This window comes from Mugil cephalus, chromosome 2 (assembly GCF_022458985.1).
Source record: "Mugil cephalus isolate CIBA_MC_2020 chromosome 2, CIBA_Mcephalus_1.1, whole genome shotgun sequence".
Classification (NCBI taxonomy): domain Eukaryota; kingdom Metazoa; phylum Chordata; class Actinopteri; order Mugiliformes; family Mugilidae; genus Mugil; species Mugil cephalus.
The window spans coordinates 22,448,993-22,470,808 of NC_061771.1; the positions used below are offsets into that span (position 1 = coordinate 22,448,993).

Here is a 21,816-nt window from a genome sequence, read left to right on the forward strand (position 1 = left end):
TTCTGTGTCGTTTGTAATTTATTGTCCCTATAATCAGCCGCTCTAGTATCGCCTTTTATCAGTCCCTCCCATGTTTACTTTTTGTATTTGGTTATTTGCTTTGGAAAAATAATAGTGGAAATCACAAAATGAATATTTTGTTTGGATTTCTGACAAAAAAAACTTACATAAAAATGTAAGATGTAGGATAAAATGTTATTATATTTAATCTGGGCCCTAAAATTAGTCTTTTTTTTCTAACTTTATTTGTGGAACATTTTGAACAAATTGTTTAGCTGTGATATACAGCCTGAATCCCAAAAATATAGTTGGCATCAATTTGTCACAGCTGAATGTCAACTCCCTCCCCACATAACCCCCACCGCCCCCCCACAGGCCAATCGCTCAGAACTACAACGGGAAAAATAAAACGGGGGAAAAACTCATAAAATAGACAAAGAATAATAATAATAAATAAATGACAAAAGTCAATAAACATTTACACACATCACTTCTCCAGCTCCAAAAAGAAATCTGTAGTGTTTATACTTTATATATATATTTTAGGTGCACTTACAGAGGGAAAAATATATGTTAATGTATCAAAATGTCCCCAGTTTAGTACAAGACCAGAACATATGTACATGATTTGCACTGAGTCACATCTTAAAATGAGTGATTTAAAGCCACTGAAGCATGAACTAGACTAACACTTCATATGTCTCTTAACACAAGCGCATCATTAAAAAAGTCTGCCTACATTAACATCGGTGATTCAGGCTTTTAATTGGGGGAAACAGTCTGTCTTGAACAGAAGGTAACCTGTGAAGAAGTGAGTGTCTTGTGTGATGTTTCTTCATCATCAGCTTGAACGACGTGAAGTTCAGAAACAGTTTTCCTCTCCAAGCAACACATCTCATCAGCTGCACTTTAAAAGCATTTATCACTTAAGTAGTAACAAGGTGACCACGTATGAGTCTGGCACTGCTTGTTTTTCTCTCTAGCTGCCTCTGTCTTAGTGTGGATGGTTTTATGTGAAACAGTCTTGTTTTTTGCTCGGTCTATGTTTTCCTCTCCTCTGTTCACCTGTGCACAATACTGCTTGTTATAATAATAATTCCAGTGTTTTAAATTGGGGATTTGACAACCTGCAGCTCGCTGAGAAGCACATGATGTAGTAAAACTGCAATACATAATGTGCAGGTCTGACATCCAGTCTGTGAATCCGGCTCTGACCCCTGTTTCCAATTTCCCAGGATGTGGACGAGTGGAACATCGGCCACCTGAACTCCATCCTGGACGTCATCGAGGAGGACTGTGGCGTCTCCATACAGGGCGTCAACACTCCGTATCTGTACTTTGGCATGTGGAAGACCACCTTCTCCTGGCACACCGAGGACATGGATCTGTACAGCATCAACTACCTTCACTTCGGAGAGCCCAAGTCCTGGTGAGTGAGCAATTTTATCATTAACACAATATGTACCAGTGAAACAATACCACAAAACGGTGTCTTAAACAGGGCTTAGCTCAGACATTAGCACCTGCCAACCTGCCAAATGCGGGTGAATTTCAGCAGTAGCGGGAAGCACAGCTACTCCCACTAGCTGCTTTGTCAGGCTGAAATTTATATGGATTTTTTAGTTGTAGTTTTTCGGAAACGGCATCTAAACTAATAAACGAAATGCAAAGTCAGAATACAAAACTACAACTCCTATGAGCACTGTGTGCGCACAGTGGTTACTCATTCGTTGTGAAGTTCGTGGACCAGGGAGGAGACACACAACAGAAAAGCTGAGGGTGGATGCAGGATGGGGAGATTAGAACACAGCTCTCTTGAAAACCCGATTCTGATTGGCGAATCGCCGATATGCGCTGCCCCTGGCAACGAGATGGACACCGTTGCCCCCGGCAACCAACAACTCCCAACTTTAACTCACCTAATAACTAGGAAAATGGAGTCTTTTTACTAAATATAATATTTAATTTCTTTGGAGAGGACAAAACACTGGATATGTGGCTGAAGAATAAGATGTCCCCAGAAAAGAAAAAGAAAAGAAAAGAGCGACGCGAAAATAACTAGGAAGCAAAATCTTTGGGTGATTAGACATTTTTATTTATCTTTTTTTTTTTTTTTTTTAATTTTCCCCCACAAATTTAAATTTCTTTAAATACACATTAACATGAATCCAACATATTTTAGCAAAGGGATAAATGGAGGCAGAAGATGTTAAGTATGTTTATGCCGCCCTATGGTGCACATGTTTGAAATAAAAAAGGGTTTGAATAACTTAATATTGAATGCAAAATGTTGATGATAATGTATATTTATAAACAGCACTAGGTCGAGTTTAATACAGAACCCATATAATAGGTAGAGGGTCCCTACTTAATCTCTCCATCAGTTTGGGGTCTTTGGCCTGAAAAACGTTGAAGACCCCTGCTCTAAACAGATCTCAAAAACAGTTGCGTGTTATCTTTTTGCATATATTTAAAAAAATAAATGCAATACCGCAAAGCTATGAGTGAAGTGTTGAGAGTAAAGGCTTCAAACTGCGCTTTAACGAACACTTTGACATATTAAAAACATTCGTTAAAAACATATTTTTACTGAGAAAAGGCTCCAGATCTTGAGATTAATCTGAAAAACAAATGCCGTTAGCGTAGTGGAAAGTAAAGAAGTAATTGTATAGAGGCTTTTCCTTTCACCGCTCTCATTGGGGCACTCAGGAGGAGATCTCCTGCTTTAAGCGGCTGCTGGGAGACGCTAAACACTAACGAGGTACAGAACAGGCAGCAGAAGGAATTAGACTTCATGCCCAGTGCAGGATTGTTTACGGAGCCGCGTTACTCTCCCAAAGGGGGGGGCGACATATGGTTTAATTTCTCGGAGGCCGTCTTTCTTGTCTGTACAGTGAAGCATGGGTCCAGGCTGGTAACAGATACTACATATTGTTTCTATAAATTTGCCACAGAGACACGTTAACACTACAATCTGTTGGCTTATTGCTCGTACTGCTTTTCCTAAAACTGCCCCTTAGTTTTACTTTTTCTCATTTCAATCTTCCCTCTGTCTCATCGGATTCAAACTGCATTCAGATCATGTGGGGAGAAAGTTTATATGAAGCACAGATTTATTAATTTGTTAAATTACTGGATATCATTCAGCAAGATGGGATGAAGACAGCACTAATAAGGTTAATCGTTTAATTGTTTTATTTTTCTTCTTTATCAGAGTATCTTCTTTCAAGTAATTATAATCACCGGAGTACGTGTCACAGTCACAGGTCTAATTGGTGTTTATTATAGGACCTGTCCGAGGTCAGTCATTAGGAGCGTAGGGTGGAAATGATGAAGCAAAAGAAGAGGTAAAATTGCAGACAGATCAGTTTGCGTTTTTTTTTCTTTTTCTTTATTATTATCATTTCTTTGTCAGCTTGACTTGCTCCGTTTCTCTCTCTTGCCCTGGAGGGAGTTTCTGCTCATTAGAGCAGTGAGCCCTGCAACCCCACAGGGATCAGTGTCACAGCCAGACAGTGGCGCACACACACATATATACCCAGAAACAGACATACACTCTCCCAAAGTGCAGCCGAGTGCGCCGAGTACCCGCGTGCGTGCATACCATTATCATCTAGTACACACACACACACTCGCACACAAACCGACGTACGCGCTTTCATCTCGATGCTGTTTTGACACCTCGTCCCTGGAGGGGAGCGGCTTAAAGATGCACCTTTTTCGCCTCCTCCCGATCACCTCCACTCGAGGTCCGCCCCCCTCACCTCACCTCACCCCTCCCCTGCCGTCTCGCCCTGTCTCTCTGCGCTGCGTTGAGGTGACAGGTGATATGATGGCAGAAATGCCTCAAACCTGAGTGTGGATGGTACCAGTCAAACCTTGGGGGAATTCTGTCGCGCCGCCCCGGGTCCCTCGCCGGGAACTTTGGGAATAGTTTAAATTCAGATTGCGTCAGCAGCGTGGCACGAGGAAACACAGAAAAAGGTCACGCTAACAGCCTCGTGAGCTCAAAACTACAGCGGGTTGTTATTTTGTCACACCCAACTAAGCTTGGGTTTTGAAATGCTATGGAGTTTATGGTTGTAAAAAGTCAGCGTTTGCCTTGAATAAGTAGATTTTATAGGAAATATGAGCTTAGGAGATGAAGAATATCACCTTTCATTGTGTTGTAATGATTACATGGATGTTAACAGTGCAGTGTTGCAATTATTCATGGATCCGCCACTTGATGGCAGTCTTGAAGTTGTTAAACCTCCTTGAAAACCCGTCCGCAGCTGTCAACGTGCGCTACACTTTAAGCACAATTAACAATAATAACTCCGTATCTCCGCCTTCTTCAACAGGTACGCCATCCCCCCGGAGCACGGGAAGAGACTGGAGCGTCTGGCCACAGGTAAAAAAAAAAAACATCGTTTATGTTCCTTGTGTTGTCAACATAGACGAGGAAGCGAGGACGTTAAACGATGGGAAAAATTACGATCGCAGTGCGCAGATGCAGTCGGCCCATCAAACAACAAAGCGCTGCTCGTAAATTAACCTCGGCTGTGAGTGGGTACTTGAGGTAATGGCAAAGCTGAAGATGCAGCGTGCTAATGAACTACAAATATGAAAAACTGCTTCTAGCGAAGGTGTGAACTGCACCGACGCTGAAGTTAAATGCGACAATTAGAGTAAAGGTTCATCACTGAATAAGTAAAAAGCAAAAGATTTAAGAGCTTAATTGTAAATATATAGAGAGATCTGGGTCCTTCAGCTTCATTTCCTCTGGGAGTTCACATTGTAAACATATTGCATCATGTCAGGGCTCAGAAATAGATCAAACCAGATGAATAAGCTACTTTGAATCATTCATCATTTCAGTATGTCGAACATACAAAAGCAAAAAAATACAGTTCTGGTGATGACTTATATTTTCTCGTGCGTTTTTCTTTGTCCACATTTCATTGAACACGACACCGTCTTCACAAATCATTCAGCTTTCCTGCTTCTGCCGCCGAGATAATTGCCGTCTATGAGAGGTGTACGCTGGAGTGTATCCGCTCAGGGGTCACTGTTACGCAGCCTTTTAAGTGTTCGTCTTTCAGTCTTCTCCGTTACACTCGCCATCCTTGAATGTCTTCAATTCAGAAATTGCAGCCATTTGCTCCTTCCTGTTCCTGCGTTAGGATGTATATCATTTCAAACAAAACCTCTGTCCCTGCCTTTGGTCTTTTGATGGTTTCGGCGAGTAGAGATTTGTTATTTTTTTTTATGCGTGTTGTTTTGGCTAGTTTGGCTTTTCATTTCATATCCTGCGCAACATTGCTGCCGACTTTATTCGAACAGCCGCTCAGTGCTGCATCTTTTGAGGAGGTTACAATTCAAGCGGCGTCATCTGCTCGTTGTGTCGTTACCGTTTGTACCATCTACGGTTTTACAGTTCAGTTTATTGTAATTCATTGTAAACTCCTCACTGTCTGACAGAGGAAGTCGGGAAGATACATGAATAATTAAAAGAGTCATTCAAGTGTTGCTGTAATAAGAAAAGCCTTATTTTTATAATTTTAAAAAACAGACTCTTGTCTTTTTAGTTTGGCTTTTTATTCATGTAAGCTTTTTTTTTCTCCCCTCCTGACTGGGTTTCTAATGGTGTGTGTATATGTGTGTGTGTTGTGTGTTTCTTTCAGGTTTTTTTCCCAACAGCTTCAAGGGGTGTGAGGCTTTTCTTCGTCACAAGATGACTCTAATCTCCCCCTCCATACTGAAGAAGTATGGCATTCCCTTTGATAAGGTAGGCTTACCAACCCCAATGAAAAAAAAATACACTCGGCTTTTCTTTTCTCACTGTTTTTACTCCCTTTTATTTACCAAACGTGTGAAAAAAACACTTTTCTCGCCATAAAAACGCTCATTTTGATCAGTTGCAGAAGTCTCGAGTGGTTTATTTTTGCTCTCATATTTGTTTTCTTTTACTCACAATCTCTCTCTCTCTCTCTTTACCTTTTGCCCTCTCAATGGTAAATCGTCAGATAACTCAGGAAGCTGGAGAGTTTATGATCACCTTCCCGTACGGTTATCATGCTGGATTCAACCACGGGTTCAACTGTGCGGAGTCCACCAACTTTGCCACTTTGCGCTGGATAGACTACGGAAAGGTGGCCACGCAGGTAATTTAATCATTTAATCAAATGTGTTGTGAATCATCTTCTTCTTCTTCTTTGATAAGGCTGATAAAGAAATGTAATGGGGTAGATAGATGGATCATTTATTTATTTATCTCATGGGAAATTTGATATCCAGTAGCATGATTACACAAAGACAGGAGGAATTAGGAGTCAGCAAAATTAAAATATATATATACATATATAAGAAAAGTATAGTGTGGTAGAATATATGCTGTACAAATGTAAAATATACCAAAATATATGTAGAGGAGTACATACATGAACTATACAAGATGTATGAATGCTGTATAAAAAAAAAATATTTACTGTAATACAGGTTTTTTTCCCCTCATATCTTTCCTTCCTCCAGTGCACATGTAGCAAGGACATGGTAAAGATATCCATGGAGCCCTTTGTGAAGCGTTTTCAGCCCGACCGGTACCCTAACTGGATGCTGGGCAAAGATTCAACACCTATCGACCACACACACGCCACTCCCAGTACGACGCCAGAGCTGCAGACCTGGCTACAGCAGCGACGCAAGGCCAAGGCTGCTAATAAAGGGTACTGTATCAACACGACTCCGTGCCATATTGAGACGGAGAGTAGTGCGCCCGTGGGTGTTTTAATCTGGAGCAGGAGCGTTGCTAAACAGTGCGTGAATATGTGCATACGCAACAGATTGTGACAGTTTTTTTTTTTTTTTATTTACTAGTACAGTCACCGGTGACCTAATGTGTGTGTGTGTGTGTGTGTGTGTGGCCTGAAATGTTTGGCAGTTAAACCCAAACGCCCTTGTCTCCTAAGTCACAAAAATTCTACATTTACTTTCATGGCTTTTCAACGTTAACCAGTAATCTGCAGTAATCTTCTCTAATCTCTTCCCCTGCTTACAGCAGTAGCCATTCTCGTATGCGCTCCAAGCGCCTCAGGACCACGGAGGAGCCCGTTGACCTGGATGGCGGCTCGGCGCTGAGCGGCGGCAAGAGGAAAGGACTGGGTGGTCCGCCCGGGCCCAAGGTTCGAAAGTCTGCGGCGGGGACAGCTTGCAAGCAAGAGAAGAAAAAGGATGTTGAGTCAAGTCATAACCAGAACCAAAACTCGGTTCAGCTTTCTGGTAAGAGAAAGACTAAAAATAAATACCGTCTATTTTGGATTTTTCACATCACAGTCGTCTGTAGACCTCATCTTTTTATTATTTTTTTATTATTTCAAGTGAGTCAGTCTCTAAAACAGTTATCGTTCCCTTTGTCCTTGACAGGTCCTTGCAGACAGATGTGTGTGGTCAAGGTAAATCGCGTAGAGAGTAAAAGTTTGGAGGTATCTGTGAAGGAGCACCCTCATAACTCTAACTCCTGCCCCCCTGCTTCACCAGCGAAGAATGACCTAAAGGCAGAAGCAGATCCTCACACTGACCCTCAATACCTCTCAGGGCCAGAGGTCGCGAGCATGACTCCCGAAGGAGCAATGCCCGAGGCCGCGCAGGCGCGTCCAGAAATTAACGAGTCGAGGCGCCGCTCCTCTGAACCACGAGACCTCTCGCCCTGCAGGGACTGCTCCGTCAGGAAGCCTCCCGAGGAAGCCGGCGAACCCGACTCCTCCTCCTCCTCCTCCTCACACACCAGCACTTCTTCCGACACTGTGATGGGCTTGTGTCCCCCCGACTCCAAAGCTCTAAAGACATCTAGTTCCCCATGTAGAGAAAACACTTTAAGTCCGACGCCCGACGCCGACGGCGGGATGGAAGTAAGCACAGGCGATCACACTAACCCCGCCGTCAAAACGGAGGGAATGGACACGGCCGTTGATCCGAAACATATCAACTCACACTCCACTACAGAAGCACTTTATGATCTCAAAAGCGAGCCAGCAGAGGGGGGTAGTTACACATCAGGTCGCTCTTGCTCTTCCCCTTCCCCTTCCCCTTCCCCTTCGCAACACCACTGCAGTCTTGACAAAAGCGGCACAGAGGAGAGTCTTTTCCCTCCTCTCCTGCTGAGGAATTCGGCGGACATGCCGCAGCTCACGCCGGAGCCGGCCGACAAGGGAGGGACTTGCCCTCTGCCGCCCGTGCTGACCCAAGAGATGCCGTCGCTCACCCCGGCCGACGACGGGCTGGCCGAGTTTCCGAAAGCAACGCTGTGCAGTCACCAGGTTGCGCCCGTGCTTCAGAGGGAGACGCCGACCGGCTCCCCGTCCTCGCACGAAGCCAAACAAGGAGAGAACGAGAGTGACTTAATGTCAACAGAACCTCACACGGCAGAACATGCCAACAACTGGCATTTAGATTCTCCGTATAACTGTGAAGGGGCAGCGGTGTCTGGTTTGGAGGGGACGGCTCATTTAACCGCCAGTGGTGTGCACAAAATAACATCTGGTGGAGTCCACGAAATGCTATTAATGTCTGCAGCAGAAAAGGACCATACGCATCTCGCTGCCGGGCAGAGTGAAGCCGCCACCCCCGGCCAACAAGTTCAATGCACGGCACCTCAAAGAGAGCAGCACCTCAGCTTATCAGAGTTCGCAAGTAAAGATGGCGCCAAGGACTCGGCGCAAAGGGACAATGGATACGGTCTGAGCTGTGCTGGCTCTCTGTTAAGTGGCACCTCCAGCAGTAATCTCCCTGCCCCGTCATTATGCACTCAAACTGACAGCCCCTCAGCCTTACAACTCTCCCACAACACTACATACCCCCCTTCACATTTCGCTTCCCAGAACCCGTACATGGACTCCAAACCCTTCTCTAGTAGCATCTGGAAAAACTTCACTTCCCAGGGTCCCGCAGTCCTCATCCAAAGTCTGCACCCGGAGCTCCCCTCCGACTTCACCCACGACCCCCTACCTTACACCATGTGGACCGAGCCTCAGTGCAAAGAGGTCACGGACCTGGAGGACCCGGAGCAAGATCTCCGAGAGTCGGAGAACCGGGAAGAAGAAGGCGGACCTCTCACCTGGGCTCAGCTCGAACCCACTTCTCTGGTTTCAGTCGGTGCTATCGAGCCCCTGGGTATTTGCGGGGATTACGAGCTGCAAAGAGACGAGATGGACGGGGCCGAAGCCCTGTCCCTGTGCAGGGAGCTGGAGAGGCGAAGGGAGGCGGAGGAGAGCCTCCATTCAGATGCTGCCCCTCTCGGGATCGGAGGAGGAGGAGGAGGAGGAGGAGAACAGGATGGGGTGTCTGATATGGAAGACGGGGGATCCGATGGCGAGGATGCAGAGCAGCGAAGTAGCGTCAAGGGAGGCACCAGCAGTGACTCATCTGATGAGGAGGAGGAGGAGGAAGAAGAAGAGGAGGAAAATGATACCAGTAATTATGAGTGTGATGAATCAGGCCTGGAACCTGGGGAGGTTTGTGCTGTGAGTGTTCTTTACGCGCACTTTTAGTTGTTCAGACCTTTTGCTCAAGTTTTATTCAGATTACTTTCCCTATCTTAACACCTTCCACTGATGCCTGTCCATGTCAGTACCCCGCCCTGTCAGTGAAGAGGACCACGAAGAGCTGGCGGCACCCACTCAGGAAACCCACCGCAAGGGCTGTACCCACCGCTGTCAAACAACAGGCTGCCAGTGACGATGGTGGGCGCACACACACAAACACACACACACACACAGTTCACAGCCTTAAAACAACTCCGGCGCTCAGACTGCGACACAGAGCGAGCCGGGAGTCGTGCTCGTTTTCAATAATAAAATAAAAAAAAAAGAAAATAGAAAAAAAAGAAACAGGGACATTTCCTGCTGTGGTTACTGCTTCATAGTGGGTGGCATCAGGCCAGAAACCATGATCCTTTAACTCCTTTTGGTTGCATTGCAGTGAACCATAATAGAGTTTCCATAACATGTTTTTTTGGACTTATTAGGATTTCAGACTAAAAACCCCCTGTTATTATCTTTGGTAAGGTTCGCGCAGCTAATGAGAAATATGCTCGGAATAAGAGAAGTGACTTTATCCAAATACCATTAACAGAAAACGTAGCAAAAAAAATGTTCTAAGCGCTGTCAGGTAACGTTTGCGTTCTCACACAGCGGACCATTCGTCTCTGTGGTCCCCGCTCCCCCTCCTCATTTTTCAGATTTTATGTGCCCCCAAATGCTTCTTCTGACGTCAATGCACACACAAAACCAAACAGATTTAATTCTCTGGCCTACCACAGCAAAATGACCTAGTGATAGATCTCCTGTTTGTTTTCATGGCTTTAACGGGGTAGGACGGAGGGCCCTCCATTAGCAGCGGCTAATGTGCATATATGCGCAACTGCCACATTCATCATCTCCGCAGTTGTGAGAAAACGATGAATAATTCAGCAGCCATTGTAGTTGTTTATCTCTGAGTAAGAAATGACCATGAAATGACCATGGCTGCGAGAAGCCTGTTTTATGATGATGAGAGCGCTTAATTATTTCGGGCAATTTTCGTGAAGAGACAGGCGCCTGTTCAGTGAAAATGTTTTTTCAAGCCACTGGAGGAAATTGTCGCCACGGTGGATGGATTAGATCCGACTTGGCTGCGAGTCTATGCTAATGTATTAATACCGCGTAAGTCAATTGTGAGATTGATGCATGCTGGTTTTGATATTCAGTTCACATGATTATTTCTGGTGCAGAATAGGCTTAATTAACAAACTACCAGGCAAGTGATTTGCACCCGGTATTGCATTAATCATCATCTGGGCCGCGGCGAAGAGCGACTGGTTGAATAGAAAAGTGATTGCGAGGTTGTAAGCCTCTTTTTGTTTTTTTTGTTTTTCTCCATCTCTAAATTAGAGCCCCCTGAAGCAAGCCTGGCAGACGAGGGGGAGCAAGAAATGGAAGCGTGGGCAAAGCCTCTCATCTACCTGTGGCAAAACAGAAAGAGCTGCTTCACGGCGGAGAGAGAGTACAATGCTCACGCAGCCACCATGCAGCCGTACTGCGCCGTGTGCACCCTCTTCATGCCGTATTATCAGGTACAGAGGAGCTCAAGACAAATATGTGATCAAAAAATATATATATATGCATCAGTCAGCCACAACATTATGACCACTGACGGGAGAAGTAAGTGACGTTGACCATCTCGTGGTAATACGACGTCCTGCTGGGAAACTTTCGGACCTGGCATTCATTCATGTGGATGTTACTTAGACATGTAGCACCCACTCAGACCAGACCAGGCACCCCCACCCTACAGCAATAACACTCATTGACACAGGCGCACACACAAAAAAAACGGTTTAGGAGTAACTGAAAAAAATATGAAAAACAGCTCAAGGTGTTGACCTGGCCTCCACATTCACTAGATCCCAAACTGATCAAGTATCTGTGGGATGCCCTGAACCAAACCTGATCCACATAATGGCCCCTCAATCCATAGAATCCAAATGCCCACCCACTAGTTTTCTTTTGCCAGACACCACAGGACGCCCTCAGAAGACCCATGTCCATCATCTGATGAGTCACAACTGTTTTAGAGCAGGAGTCCCCAGACTATGGCCCCCTGTCATTAATATTCCTATCACATATCCACATTTAAAGTTTGGCATTTTAATTACATTTTAATATATACAATAATATATTATTATAAATATAATACAATAATTGCATTTATAAAAGTGACTCATCTTCACCCCTCACACAATGGTATATTCTGACGTGACCGAGCCAATTTGTCGCTATATTTAGCGAGTGTTCAGACCCTTCTAGTGACTGTTTTGCAAAAAAGCGACTAGTGACAAATCTAGCGACTTTTTCTGTTTGGCGACTCGGATGTGAAGGCACACGTCGCTCTTCTTGACCTTCTCAAGAGCTGCAGGTGTGCTACCCCGCCCCACACCCACAGGCAGACTGCAAAAAAGCTGCAGTTCATCGAGTGGCCACTTGAGCTTTGAGTGCATCAAATCTGCAAAGACTCTGTGTCGTTGTGCAAAGAATTTAACATTCGTCGACACTATGAGAACCTGCCACGGAGAGCAGTATGCTAGCCTGGCCCATACAATTTCCTGTTATAGACTTGACCCCGGCGCCCCCATTACAGAAAGGAAAGTTTATGTGGTCCACACCGAAAAAAAGTTTGGGGACCCCTGCTTTAGAGGGACAAGGGAGACCTACACGATATTAGGAAGGTGGTCATAATGTTATGCCTGATTGGCGTCTCTTTTGTGGATACATATCTTACAATGCTGCATAATCACTGTAATCACTGTATAGCCCTCAGCCACAAGCTGACAGAGGAGAAATCAATCAGCAGTTGCAGTGTTGTAAATGTGATCTTTCCCTGTTTGGTCAGATTTTGGTCCCTCCGGGGGGGAGGAGGGATGATTTTAACATGACTCGCACTGGTCAGAGACTCTTACCATGTCTGGGGCATGTATATATTTTGTCACTCACCACTCTGCTAATAATTACACCTCCCAATTGTTCAGCGGCGTGTAATTTTAGTCAGTTAAAAAGAGTGGTTATAATGACATATTATTTGTTCCACATGGATTTCTCATTGTAATGTCCTTATAATTGGCTTATTAACCACTTGGTAAAATGTCAACCAGAAGGAGGTGGAAACACTTTATCAACCACCTTCCCCTGTAAAATATTCCAGACCGGTTGGCTCTTGAAAACACGACATGAAAATGACCACACAAGTTCTGTGATTCCCATAGGCTGAAGACAGAGCAGAAGACCATAAACCTGTCGCGGCCGCGGACACCTGCAAGCCGCCGTCTCCGGCGGAGGGACCCAGTCCCCCCTGCAGATTGCTGAGGAGGACCAAGCCCCTGGTCCCGGAGATCTGCTTTTCTTTCCGGGAACAGAACTGCCCCCCAACCCCGACTAATCCTCTGCTGCAGGAAGATGGCACCTCCCCGCTGCTCTACTGCCAAGGCTGCTGCCTTCAGGTCCATGCGAGTACGTATGCACAGAGAGGGGGATGAGGAGGGGGGAGGAGGAGGAGGGGGGGGGGGAGTAGTATTGTGCGCAGGTTACCTTCTAAGGCCTACGCCGGCGTTTCTAAACTTCGTGACACCCGTTTGCCGTCCACCAGGGCCAAGTGTTTGTTTCCACGATTGCGCTTGTCTCTCGGTGTCATTGTTAGAGGGTCAGTGGGTTTAAGTCCTGACTCACTCAGTCTCAATGTTCCTCCCCCTCTCTGTTTCCCTTTCTCCCTCTCCTCTTCTCTCCCTGCGGTTTGGAGTATTTTATTTCCCTCGTCAGCCCAACGAGGGTGAATCCTCTGTCTTCACCACATGTACTTCCTGTTCAAAAGCCCCAAGCCAGAAACGGGACCTCACATACAAACTCCTGGAAATAAAATGTATACATTGCGTATACGCACTCACACGGACGGCCTCCTTTCCAATCGTGCACATTTTTGCAGATATCTCAAGCCTCCAGCCGCTCTCTCTCAGACATGTGCTTCTCCCAAAGTCACTTTCAATCACTTATACTTGTGTTGATCCCAGCTCTTTTTTTTTTATTTATTTTTTTTTTAAGCTGCGGAGTCTAGCGTGTTGTGTATCTACTGTGGCTGGCCAGAATACACTCGGTTTGTGTTGGTGTGTGGAGGTATGGCTAGGTTTGGATGAGGAAATGAAGTGTATGTCATTTGACACTGATGAAAAAGCCACAAGTCTGGTTTTTAGACCTAACAATGAGTACAAATGGACGTGCTGTAGAGTTCGGTCTGTAGTGTTATTTGAACCCTGGAAAGGAAGCGGAGGTGAGCTGAGATTTTATTTTTGGTGTTGTGATTGATGGCGGAGGAAAAGCACACACACGTATATATGTACACACACACACAGACTTTCCAAGTGTTTTTTTTTTTTTTTTTTTACAAATCAAAATTCTCCCCAGCTTACGCGTCTAAAGCCTCCGGCCACTGGATTGTAACCAGCTGCCAGCTTTGAATAGAATCACATTTGTTTTGCTAAATTAAATTCCGAATGTTTTTCTGTTCGAGGCCACCAGCCGTTTATTTTATATATTTATTTTTTCGGGTAAAACATTTGTGCAGCTCTGCCACACCAAGGACACAGACCCGAGCTAAGCAACGCAGTACTATTTACACAAAGTGGATGTTGTGAAGCGTCCGAAACAAAGGCGCGCTCTCATACGCGGCGCTCTTTTTTTTTTTTTTTTTTTTATGGCAGATAAAACCCACATAAACAGACGCCTTTATAAACACTGCCGCACATGTACCGTACCTCTTCCTCTTGTTGTTTTCCCTGCTTTTGTTCCCCCGAACGCTCCCGTACACACAGACCGCAGAGATCTCGATTTCCACTTAGTCTGCACGTTTCCGCGCGGGTTCAGCGCCACTTTTCAGCCGAGACGCTGTGGGAGCGGTGTTGATGCGGCAGTTTGTTCGGTCGCGCCGAGCTTCGGTCGGGGTGGCCCGCGTGTGAGTGACGTGTGTTCACGTCCGTGTTGATCATCCATCTGTCCTCCTCTCTTTCTTTAGGTTGCTACGGCGTCGCTGCAGATGACATCAGCGAGCAGTGGTCGTGTGATCGTTGCATGGAGGAAAGCTTTACGGCCGTAAGTCAGGTCCTCCCTTCGTTTGAGGCAGCTTCTCCTTAAACTTTTGTGACTTAGAAGGAGGTTAATTTTAATATTGCTGGTGAAACTCATCATAACTGTGAAGTACTGTGTATGTATATATATATATATATATATTTTTTTTTTATGGGGACATTTCAGCCCTAGATAGATTTATGACCTGATGAAGATGGATCTTCCAACCACTCGAGTGGAATCAATAGCATAAGACGAAATGAAAAAAAAAATATAAGTTACAAGTTTAAATATTTCCAGAATCTATTGGAACTGTTCTCTCAGCCGAGTCCTTTTTTTTTTTTCACAGTCCAGCCATTTTCTGATAATAGCTTTTGGACCTGCAGCTAACATTATTCCATACAAGTGTTGGTCTCCTGAGTTTGCAGGACTGAGGTTAATTTCCCTGAAGTATAGTTCCTCAATCACAAAAGACACTTCCTACATGCTTCTGTTGTCTCCTGTCTATAAAAGGTGATGGGGGACAGCCCCAGAAGACGTGGAAACAATCTGCTCCACGTTTCCTCCAACATCTTGTATCTGTTTTGCGCATCCATTCACATTGCCTCATATTTTCCTCTTCTGTGTATTATTGGAGTCGCGCATTTCAGAAGTGTTATCTTAAATATTGGGTTCCTAAATATAAGGTCACATCCTTCTGTTACATCACAGAGAAGTCTTATATTGCGCTACATTGCATGTTTCAACCCAAGAGTGTGGACCTGGTGCTAAAATTTCTCAGATACAAGATCTAATTTCCTACATCTTCTTTTTTTTTTTTTTGTTGTTGCCATTTTTGTTGTCTGTCTCTTCCTGGTATGGTCGTGTTGTGAGGATCTCACCTAACGCCACACAACACGGGGCTGCAGTCGTTATTTGCAAGCGTGCGTCGTCTTGTGAATGGAAGAAATCATTTCTTTTGTTTCTCTTTTGTTTTCCTCAGGAATGCTGTCTGTGTAACCTCAGAGGTGGAGCTCTAAAGAAAACCCAAAACGACAAGTGAGACGAGCCTTTGTTCTGTGATTAGCTCTGCATATTTATTCCTGATCTCCAGAGCTCAGCCCAGTGAAATGTGTTGTGTGTGTGTGTTTTTTTTTTAAATAATCATAATGTATTAATTTGTTTGTTCATGTGTCTGTGTGTGTGTTTATAGATGGGCTCATGTGATGTGTGCTATAGCGCTGCCAGAGGCGAGGTTCAGCGACGAGGCCAAGAGAAGTCCCATTGATACCAGCAGGATCCCCATGCAGCGATACAAACTGGTAAGAAGACACACACACACACACACACACACACACTCACACACACACACACTCACACACACAGAGTCCTTGAGGACTGGCCTGGTCTAATTAATGAAGTGTTCACAGTTCTAATTAACAATGTGAGAGGAACATGCCCGCAATCAAAGCTGGATAATTAACCGCTGGTGGTTGCAAGTTGTGCGGGCGGGTGTGTGTGTGTGGGGGGGGGTGTGGGTGGGGGTTGTGTGTTTAAGGCTGTTGGTGTACTGCTTTTTTTTTTTCTGTACATTTGTAGGTGTACGTCTGCCTCCCTGTCTGTGTGTGTCTGTGTGTGTGTGTGTAGGCATTTGAGATCTTTAGTGTGTGTGTGTGTGTGTGTGTTTTTTTTAATGAGAGAGCTGCAGTTTGTCTCAGCAGACCTGACATCTTGCCACTATAGTTAGCTCCCTGCTGCAGGCACGGTGATGGCTCAGCAGAAAGTAGAGGTGTTGGAGAAATGCATCCCAACCAAGAGATTGGTCACACAAATGTAATAACCATTGAGCCACTGAGCATCGTTTCTTACATTTCATGAGAGCGGCTTCAAAGAAAGTTTACGCTGCTGTGAATGAAACTCAGAATTAATATATATATGAATAGGTCCATACATGATTGGACACTTAAACAAGTTTAACCGTTTGTCAAAAACATAGACCATATTAAATTTTCCCCCTCAAACACTCTGCTGCTGCGCATATTTGAAATAAAAATGTACATTTTAACCTGTGCGTTATTTGAATAGCTTAATATTGAATGCAAAATTATAATAATAATGTATGTTCATGATTAGCACTAGGCTGAGTTAGATATAAAAGGCACATATAGTAGGTAGGGGATCCCTATTTAATCTCTCCATCTTTGGACCCCTCTCCATCAAAGACCCCTGATATAGAACTATACAAAACAAAAACAAAACATATGCAAGTTACAGTTATATCTGATTCTTGAAGACGTTTCACACTCAACCTCTTCAGTTCCTTACAAAGTCATGAACTGACCGAGCTACTTGGCTTTGCAGCGCCGTCCCCTGTTTAAAGGGGCTAAAAAGTCAATTCAAACGCTGTTTCGTGGACCAGTGTCAGGGTTTCCTTCATTATTTTTTTCATCCGTTACGTAGCTAAAAGTTCACGAGTTGTTTTCATTTGGAAACTGTTGCTATGAAACTGCACCGCGCGGCCCTCTCGGCGCAAGTGCAATAGGTCGTCACCGGGCTGCAAATTAACAGCACAGCGGCAGAAACAGAACACGCTGGGCTAAGAGCTAAGCAACACAAGGCCTGGACGTGGAAAGACAACAGAGGAGGTTGATGTCAGGATTGTGTGAATTTGTACAATCCCTGGACAAATGTGTGTATAGAAATGACCCCCAAAGCCAATACCCCCAGCTTAAATGTGAGTACAGTCTGCACTTTAAGCCCACATTCACTAAATAACTTTAGTTTGTTTTGGTGCCCGGCTGGAATAGGCCAAACTGTGTCGGTGTCCAAAGATAAAGGTACATCGATCAGGCATAACATTATGACCACTGACAGGAGGAGGTAATAACTTTAACCATCTTCTTACAATACATTGTTCTGCTGGGAAACCTTTGGACTTCATGTGGATGTTACTTAGACATGTAGCACCCACCTAGACTAGAGGCCCCCCCACCCCATAGCAATGACACTCCTTGATGGCAGCAACCATCCCCAGCACAGACACAGGCACAGACATGTATAAAACAACTAAAAAAACAGCACAAAGTGTTGACCTGGCCTCCAAATTCATTAGATCCCAAACTGATCAAGTATCTGTGGGATGCACTGGAACAAGCCTGATCCATATGGGCCCCTCTCCTAAACCCATAGGACCCAAAGGCCCCACAATAACAACATCCTACACCACATGATCCTCAGAAGGCCCATGTCTATTCTCTGATGAGTCACAACTGTTTTGGAGACACAAGGGAGACCTACACAATAATAGGAAGGTGGTCATAATGTTATTCCTGCTCGGTCAAGGTCCTTCAACGCCTTCTTCTCTCTCCTCATATCCGAACAAAACCAGTAGCTGAGCAGTATTCAGTAATATTATAAACACATACACTGTCTGTACGACATAACAGTTCTATCAGGCTGAACTTGTTCCTGAGAAACTGGCCTCTGAGTGGCACCAACAGGGCCTTACACGAGCGCGATCGCTTTTTACTGACAGGACGGGAACGGGACACTAACTTTGTGGACACAGTGACATTACCCTCAGGGTATTTACAGGGATACGGTTCATATCGCCTCACACCACATTGAAATTAAGCTCATTTGGATATGAAAGCCCGAACCGCAGAGTCATTTTCCATATCCACGGGCCAAAATGTGAACAAAACGAAAATTGTAGACCAGACTGGAAGGGGTGGGACGCTCATAAAAGCCTCTGACATGACCCACTTGGAGGCCAAAATGTGAAGATCTAAAGGACCTAAATTCATTTTTGAGGAAACAGGACTTCCTGCCTGTAGCTGTTAAATTCTAGCTTTCTCATAGCGCCAATTAATGCTTGACATCCCAAACTACACACTTCCTAGGAATAGTGCAAAAAAAACAACAGAAAATTAAGTGTGTGCATTATTTATTAACTTTCTGCCCTTACACAATGGTACAAGGTACATACTGACACAGATTTTGGGTGCTTTCAAACAGATGGGCTCCTTTTAAATAAACTTCTTTATGTTCTAAATGAAAATAGCAGACGGGGGAAAAAAAAAAGAAAAGACCCACGCACATCTCTTTTAAATAACTTATAAGCCACTTCTCGTAAACTGAAACATTCGTGTAATCATGGGAGGTTCGGTCTTGATCGGATCGTTTCTGTTTTGTTCGGTTTGTCGTTCGCTCCACGGGCCGCGTGCTTCGAAGTTTGCGCTGGACCCGTTGCCCCTGCAGCAGCCCAGCACATTCATAATTTACCATCACACACACACACGCGCGCGCACACACACAGGGAGGCGCGCACACGTACACATTCATAATTTACTGTGGGAATGTTCTTAACGCATGGCTCAACACAGGAACCCAAATACCCCCCCTGCAGAAGGCACAGGCGTGGAGGAAAATGGGCCAGACTCACACACACACACACACACTCAAACGCGTATGAAAACATTGAGCAAACTGTGTTGACGTATTTATGCTGCTTTACGGCAGCTCGGCCACGCTGGTTTTCCACCAAAAATATGCGCACTAATCCAGAGATTTATTTTTTTTGTTTTTTGTTTTTTTGTTTTTTTTGTTGCGCAAACACGTGGTGCGTCGCACGCCAGTCAGGATCTCGTCAGGTCGGCCTCAGCAGGGAGACAGCCGGGGCAGTTCGTCGGCACACCGCTGTCCATAATGGACGAGGTGTGGGAGAAGGGCTTTCTGAAATGTAGGCCAAGTTAGTCACAGAGAAAACAGACCAAAAGTCCCTCTTTTTTTCTTTCTTTTTTAAGATATAGAGAAGCCAGGAAGCAAATCAAGGCTGCTTCATTAATAGAGAAAAAAGAGTTTTGATTTTCATCCCCCAGTTATTTCAAAATGAGCATTTACATCGTGGTTCTTCTCACGAGAAGGAAAGGAGGACGGACCGTCTCTCTCTATACACAATGCCCCCTTATCCTCGGCTCATATCTGAGTTACGTAGGCTAAACTGATAGTTGTAAAGACGGAGCCGGTCCAGATGGAGCGGTTAAATTTAATTAATGCAGTGTGGGTCAGCTAATTAGATCAGCTATTGATTTTTTCAAAGAAATGAACGAAGGACGTTCATTTCAGAGGCTTAGCGGATCAGGACCAAGATTTATTTATTTATTTTACATGTAAAAAAGTTCGTTGATTTCACAGCATCAACTTATCCACGTGTTCAACACTGTGCTCTACTTTAGGAGTCTTCAGTGTTTTATTAGGCCAAGGACCCCAAACGGATGGAGAGATTAAACAGGGACACCCCCCCCACTTACTGTATGTGTTCTATATTAAACTCAGCCTAGTGCTATTTATAAATATACATTATTATCATCATTTTGCATTCAATATTAAGCTAATTAACCCCCCTGTTGTCCTCCGATATCACTAACAAATTTTACCCTCCACAAAAGGATTTACATAAACTTGTTGACCAAGTTTTTGTGTGAGGCACTTTGTTTATTTGTTGACCACATGAATAACCCCTCGCTACCAGTGAGTTGACCTTCCCTCCACTGTTATTTTTTGATCAAATTGGGTCAAATTGGCCCAAGGAAAACAGGAGGGTTAAGTAATACACAGGTCCAAATATTCATTCAATCATTAATTTAATTTTGCTTCCATAACAGCTGTTTGGACACATTATATACTACTTTGGACAAGATAATAATATGACAGGTTACACATCAGCTGATGTTCACTCATTGCAGCCGAAGCACATCTTCTTATCCATATATAGGCTCGTAATACGTCAACATATAGGGTTATTTCAGTGTGGGATTTTCAGGGAATTAGATAAATGAATAAATTACCTTCAAAGAGACGTGTAACCACGCCACAAAAGAAGAAGAAGAAGAAGAAGAGGAGGAGGAGGAGGACAGGGCGGGGAAGCGAAGCGAAAAAAAGGCGAGCGTAGATGGGTGTTTTATTAAAGAGGAGAGCGAAGGAAATGGAGTGGGATGGGGAGGCGAGGGAGCGGGGCGACGGAGGAACAGGAAGCAAGCGGGGTTATAATGGGGCGATGCCGTCACTTTTTCCCTTCAGCGGGAGAGCAGAGAGGATTTTGTGGGAGAAGAGGGAGAAGGGGTGATGCCACAGCGGAGGAAATTGACTTGATGGGCCGTTGGGTGCAGAAAAACCAAGGGGGTAGACTTTAGGTGTGTTTGTGCACGGATGCATGGCAGAGTTTGCTCTCAGGATGTTGTGTTTTTTTTTTTTCTTTTCGTGCACTACGCCCCCTCCAAATGTGTGGTCGTGTATTGTTCGAGGACCTCAGGAAAAAAAAAAAAAAAAAAATACCACAACACACACTTTGCAGCGGCGGTTTGTTGTGGAAACCTCAAATGATGTCATCTGATTGGTCTCGTTTGAGGCTTTCCTTGTGTTGTAGCGGCGCAATAAAAAACTTTCTCTCGACTGTTACAATCGAGGCCCCGTCTCCGCTCATTATTTTTATTTTCTCGTATCATCATCATCATCATCACATTTCCTCCTGTGTTTACGCCGCCGTATCCAATAACATTGCGTTCGGGGCAGATTTCACAGATAGGATCGTTCGGAGCGCGTAATAGTTTTATATAAAAGTTAGAGGTTTATGGCAAAACTGAGAGGTGATTCATTTAGTGGGTTCTTTTGTTTCCAGTTTGTCGGTTTTCTGGAGCTCATGTTCTAGTCTCTGAAATGGAAATTTAAATTTTTTACTTAACCCGTCCCATGGGTAAGGTCAAGTTTCCTTTGTTATATTAAAAGCAATGAAAACTGGTCTAATGTCGTTTTCTGTGGATGTGACAGTGGAGATGTTGTGGTTACTGTGTGTGTGTGTGTGTGTGTGTTTGTTTTACTTGTTCAACTAAAGACTTTCATCTGTATACCTGTGTCCTGTCCCTGGATACATTCTGCATACCTTCATAGTGCGCCGTGCACTATACGCAGCCTCCTTTTTTATCCCTGGGACCAGAATTTTTCTGTCTTTTCCTAAATTAGAAGCAGATTTACTGATTAATAATTCAAAAAATGTAAATGTTTGTTGAAATTAACCAGCATTGATTGCATATTTACAGTCGGAAAAGAAACGGTCTTTGGCTGGAACGCAACGTGGCCTGGTATTTATTTGTAAAACAAAATTATAGTCTGCCCTGGGAACTTTATGGCTTTCCTGCTTCTTTTGCATTTACTA

At 44.4% G+C, this 21,816-nt stretch overlaps 1 protein-coding gene across 7 annotated transcripts in view; it reads left to right on the forward strand.

Moving 5' to 3' along the window:
• Positions 1-21,816, forward strand: part of kdm4c (lysine (K)-specific demethylase 4C) — a 35,365-nt gene that overhangs the window by 4,553 nt on the left and 8,996 nt on the right. For 5 of the 7 annotated variants that reach the window (XM_047578328.1, XM_047578329.1, XM_047578330.1 and 2 more), the window contains exons 5-17: positions 1,236-1,429; positions 4,344-4,393; positions 5,667-5,770; positions 6,009-6,146; positions 6,514-6,707; positions 7,040-7,260; positions 7,405-9,500; positions 9,608-9,719; positions 10,908-11,089; positions 12,776-13,019; positions 14,572-14,648; positions 15,607-15,662; positions 15,817-15,925. In XM_047578328.1, the coding sequence (XP_047434284.1) occupies positions 1,236-1,429; positions 4,344-4,393; positions 5,667-5,770; positions 6,009-6,146; positions 6,514-6,707; positions 7,040-7,260; positions 7,405-9,500; positions 9,608-9,719; positions 10,908-11,089; positions 12,776-13,019; positions 14,572-14,648; positions 15,607-15,662; positions 15,817-15,925 (3,777 nt within the window). The remainder of the gene's footprint in view (positions 1-1,235; positions 1,430-4,343; positions 4,394-5,666; positions 5,771-6,008; positions 6,147-6,513; positions 6,708-7,039; positions 7,261-7,404; positions 9,501-9,607; positions 9,720-10,907; positions 11,090-12,775; positions 13,020-14,571; positions 14,649-15,606; positions 15,663-15,816; positions 15,926-21,816) is intronic. The other 2 variants (XM_047578327.1, XM_047578325.1) reach the window with 2 other exon arrangements.